This window comes from Dipodomys ordii, unplaced genomic scaffold (genome assembly GCF_000151885.1).
Source record: "Dipodomys ordii isolate 6190 unplaced genomic scaffold, Dord_2.0 Scaffold103, whole genome shotgun sequence".
NCBI lineage: Eukaryota > Metazoa > Chordata > Mammalia > Rodentia > Heteromyidae > Dipodomys > Dipodomys ordii.
The window spans coordinates 3068936-3073967 of NW_012267319.1; the positions used below are offsets into that span (position 1 = coordinate 3068936).

Sequence of the window (5032 nt, forward strand, 5' to 3'; positions counted from 1 at the left end):
GGCCTCCGCCCCCCTGCCCCCCGCCCCCCGCCCGGGCACACCTCCTCACAGCCGGGATGTTGCTCCAGAGGCGCACGGCACCGTGGACGGCTTCCCCGCGGACGTCTTGCAGGGTGACGGGCTCTGTCTGCGGGAAGGGAAGGCCGTGCCGCTGACCCACCGTGTCCGAGTGTCTGCTGGGACACTCACGAGACGGGGGTCCCCCATGGCACCAGGGCTCCCCTCTCGTGAGGCGTGGACTTCTGCTGGGGAGAGCGGGCTCCGTCCCAGGGAGCAGGGACGCTTGTCTGCAGAACACAGCCTCGGCCTCCAGAAGGAAGAGGGGACAGAGGTGGGCCCCTCCCCCACCCCGCGATGGGGAACTGAGGCACAAGGCCCAACCCACACCGGCTCTGAGGTGATGTGAGTCCCCCGCCCCACGTGCCACCTGTCCCCTCCTGTCCCCTCCCGCCTCCCCGGGGAGTGGCCTGGAGATGCCCACAGGAGCGTGGGGGACGGGCGCATGGCCGAGGCGCGTGCCAAGTGTGCCACGTCCCCCCCACGTGTGGGTGAGGCTCCACGGCTCCGGGAGACACAGAAAGCTGACACGGAGCCCATTCATTCTGACCCACAAATACGCACACCAAGCATTAGCAATCAGTGCTCTGCCGACCTCCCGTGGCCCATGCAGGGCTGGCTCGGGAACATTGTTTTTTCACTCAAACCCAGTTTGTTGTTTGATTTTTGGTGCTGTTCCTGGGGCTTGAACACAGACTGGGTGCTGTGTCTGAGCTTTTTTGTTCAAGGCTAGTGCTTTACCGCTTGAGCCACAGCTCCACTTGTGGTGTTCTGTTGGTTAATTGGAGATGAGGGTCTCGTGGGCTTTCCTACCTGCCCCAGCGATCCTCAGATCTCAGCCTCATGGGTGGCTTGGATTGCAGCCGAGGGCCACAGGCGCCCGGCCAACTGTGGGATTTTGATATACCAGGCTGAGCTACAAGGCTGATCCCGACTGCTCTACCTCCCTTGAAATCAGCATTTTGAATATGTTGATCCTTTAGTCAGGAGAAATGACCACAGTGGAGGACAGAACTCGGGGGAGCCCTTGGCTCAAGGAAAATAAGCTCTAAAACCTTCGCGAATGTATTTTTAGCGACATATTACATGAACAATATACCACAACCAGGCAGATTTCCCCCAGGATCTCAGAATGACTCATTACTAGAAACTACTTATTCATATCGATGAACAGATTTAAGGAGAAAAAAATTAATCTCCTTGGACATTCAAAACCCCACAACTACTATTGATGAAAATGCTCAAAAAAGGGGATGGGTGGAAATTTCCTCAACATCGTGAAGTCTGTCCACTTCAGCCCCAAAGCCAGAATCTGCAGGTAGGGGGGCGGCTGGAGGCGTAAAATTCACAGCAAAACGGGAGGTCTCTGTTGCTGCTGTGACTCCACACGATCCGCAGGGGCCGAGAACTCCGTGGGACCAGGGAGATACACCAGGCATAAAATCAGGAGGAAAGCAACTCGCTGTCAGTCAGGAATGTGGTTGGATCGGGAGTCCTGGAGAGGACTCATCAAGGGTGAGGGCGCTGGGGCCGGCAGGAGCAGCTGCTGCCCTGCAGCGCAGTGAGGTTTGCGCTGGACTGGCAGTCTCGCTCAGCCCTTGGCAGCTGGTGGCACTGGGCTGGCAGGGGGCAGGGGGCGAGCCACAGGCTCCTTTTCCCCGGACCCAGAAATCTCAATTCTGGAGTTGGTGGGTGCACACGCCCATCTGGAACGCAGGGACGTGGGGCAGGAGCTCCCTCTCCTGCTTGCTTTCTGGCCACCCAGTGACACTTCCTGGCCTGAAGAACCCCACTTCCTGCTTCCTGGGCAAGCTCCACAACCCTGGGGCACCCGCCCTCCTGAGCGAACCTCACCCCCGCCCCGCCCCGCCCCGCCCGGGTGGAAGGGGCTGCCAAGCCCCATGTGACCAGCGCATAGCCACGGCCCAGACACCCAAATGCGCCTGTGGGTGTGCTGTGGAGAGTGGCCCAGCTGGGGGCGTGCGCACACGTGTGCGTGGCTGCGTGTGGGTGTGCTGTGGAGAGTGGCCCAGCTGGGGGCGTGCGCACACGTGTGCGTGGCTGCGTGTGGGTGTGCTGTGGAGAGTGGCCCAGCTGGGGGCGTGCGCACACGTGTGCGTGGCTGCCTGGCATGTGTATGGTTCGTTGGGCCTGGACGGTTTGACCTTGTCTTTGCCCTCCGAGTCCCAGAAGGAGGACCCTCATGGCCCTGTGCACCTCTGGGCAGCTGAAGCCGCAACAGCCAACAGCAAGAGCCGCAGAGCCCGAGTGTGAGCCGCGTCCCTCCCACACGCAGCGTTTCCGGGAGGCCGGGCCTCCACACCCCCTGCCTCCCCCACCCCGCACACACCTCCAGGAAGCGGGTTGCGGCATCCTGGTCTTCTGGGGTCAGCAGCAGGGTGTCCACAAACATCCAGAAGAAGGGCTTTGGGTCACCGGGCGGGGGACACGCGTACTGCAGCAACCGGTGGAACTGGAACAGGTACCAGGCTGCCGTGGGAAGGGCCGAGGGCTGGTCAGGCACAGGACCATTGGCCGGCAGGGAGGGCTGAGGGGGGAGGGGATGGCCAGGAGGGTAGGGCTGAGGGGGGAGGGGGAGGGGGTGAGGCCAGGAGCATCCCTCTTGGTCACAACGTTCTCTGCCCCAGCAAGACTGGGAGCCTTCGGGCAGTGCAGCGGCGGCGGCTCTGCCTCGGTGGTCAGCAGTGCCGGCGGGGACGGCAGAGCCCGCGCGGGCGCAGTGCGGTGCTGTGTCATCAGGGAACCTTTGGCTAAGGTTCCAGAGGAGGCCAGCCACCTGCAGGGCATGCTGGGAGGTGCTGGGGGTGCTGGGGTGACAGAGATGGGGGTGGGGCTGCGGGTCGGGGAGACTCGCACCCTGGCTCCCACCCTCACCAAACAGCTCACCGAGCCTGCAGGATCCGCATCCGCGGCACATCCAGGGCGAGTGCTCGCTGGCCGTGGCAGGCTCTGCGCGGCCTGACGGGGGTGGCGAGGGGGTGACAGGGCTGAGCGGCGGGCGCGGCCCTCTTACCTGGAGAGTGGCCGCCGTCACAGCCTTGGGGAGGCGTGGAGCCGTACACCAGATCGAAGGGACCCCACTCCTCCACCTGGGGGCCAGACACACCGCCACTGTGGTTATTACGGGCAGGAAGGCAGGGGCCCCTGTCCTGTGGAACTGGCCCCACCCGTAACCCAAGCCCAGAGGACACCTGACCACCCCCTTGGGGACAGCCACTGGCAGCCACCGCTGGGTCTCAGGGACAGGCGGAGGACGTTGGGGAGGGGAGGAGGTGCTCAGAGAACGTGTGTGTGTGCATGCGCGTGTGCGTGCATGTGGGTGTGTGTGCGTGTGTGTGTGCATGTGTGTGTGTGTACTGGGGCTTGAACTCATGGTCTCATGGTCTTCTTTAGCTTTTTCACTCAAGGCTGGTGCTCTAGCCTTTGAACCACACTTCCACTTCTGGCTTTTTGCTAGTTAGCTAGAGGTAGAGCCCTGGGCATTTTTTTTTCCCTATGCAGGCTGGCTTTGAACCAGTTTCCTCAGATCTCAGCCTCCTGAGTAGCCAGGATTCCAGGCGGGGGGACGTGGCCTGCCCAGCGTCAACGGTATCTGGATGCCGTCACCGCTGGCCGCTCCCTGGCGCGCAGCCGGCCATGCCCGAGCAGCCGCAGCGCAGGCTGCGCTGGGGGCGACAGGAGGCCGCCCACTCAGTCAGCCTGGTCGCTCTCGGACATAGATGCTCAAGAGATGTCCGACTGTGGGATCCCTGATGGAGCACAGAGCCAGCCTCCTGAACGGCTCCCCCCAGGCTGACGCTGTGCCCACGCCGCTGTGCGCTCTCGGCCCCTGTCCTACCTGGCTCATGCGGGGGGGCCCTGTGTGGCTAGACTGGGGGTGTGGACACAGGGGTGGAGAGCTGGTCAATGGCCTGCACCCCAACCCTCTGCTAGGGGAGACCAGTGTACCTAACCACGGCTGCTGCTTCCTATGAAGAAGGAGCCTCCCGAGTAGCGGCAGCCTGGCCGCGAGTGGAGGCCGGCCGTGCCAGGACCGCGTCCCCATTACAAGCTGCTCTCGCACCACTGACAACGTCCAGCGCGCTTAATTCTGGAGGCTGCGGTGGCCGCGGCATCTGGGCCTCAGCAATCTGACACGGGACGTGGGGGTGCTTGCTGGGCGCCCAGCTCCCGTCGAGGCCCGGGTGGGGGAGGGGTCGCAGGACAAGCCGCTCCTGTCACCCTCTCTGAGGTGGCACAGGAGCTAGACCACCCTGGGTGCCCGCTCCCCCAGACCCAGGGCCATCTGTCCTAGAGACCCAGCCGAGGGCTGTGTGCAGGCAGCTCCTTTGTGGCCCCCAGCCCCCCATTTTCCTCCTGCCCGTCCCGCCCTTCCTGACCCTGGCCCTCCCTCTCCATCCCTCCCACCCCAGCCCTGTGGTCTCCCCAGGAATCTAAGCCAAAAGGCCAAGCCTGCAGAGCGCCCATCTCTCTCTCTCTCTCCCACACAGCGACCACCTCTTCTCTCTCTCTCTCTCTTGCACAGCACCCACCTCTCTCTCTCTCCCACACAACGCCCACCTCTCTCTCTCTCTCTCGCACAGCGCCCACCTCTCTCTCTCTCCCCGCACAGCGCCCACCTCTCTCTCTCCCGCATAGCGCCCACCTCTCTCTCTCCCGCATAGCGCCCACCTCTCTCTCTCTCCCACACAGCACCCACGTCTCTCTCTCTCTCCCGCACAGCGCCCACCTCTCTCTCTCTCCCGCACAGTGCCCACCTCTCTCTTTCTCTCCCTGCACAACGCCCACCTCTCTCTCTCTATCCTGCACAACGCCCACCTCTCTCTCTCTCTCCCGCACAGCGCCCACCTCTCTCTCTCTCTCCCCGCACAGTGCCCACCTCTCTCTCTCTGTCTCTCTCCCGCACAGCGCCCACCTCTCTCTCTCTCCCACACAGCGCCCACCTCTCTCTCTC

At 63.3% G+C, this 5032-nt stretch overlaps 1 protein-coding gene across 1 annotated transcript in view; it reads right to left on the reverse strand.

Moving 5' to 3' along the window:
- Dnmt3l (DNA (cytosine-5-)-methyltransferase 3-like) overlaps window positions 1–5032 on the reverse strand; it is a 25524-nt gene that overhangs the window by 8872 nt on the left and 11620 nt on the right. The window contains exons 9-11 of the mRNA XM_013027361.1: window positions 3092–3167; window positions 2408–2547; window positions 42–127 (exon numbers count right to left, since the gene is read on the reverse strand). Of these exons, the coding sequence (XP_012882815.1) occupies window positions 42–127; window positions 2408–2547; window positions 3092–3167 (302 nt within the window). The remainder of the gene's footprint in view (window positions 1–41; window positions 128–2407; window positions 2548–3091; window positions 3168–5032) is intronic.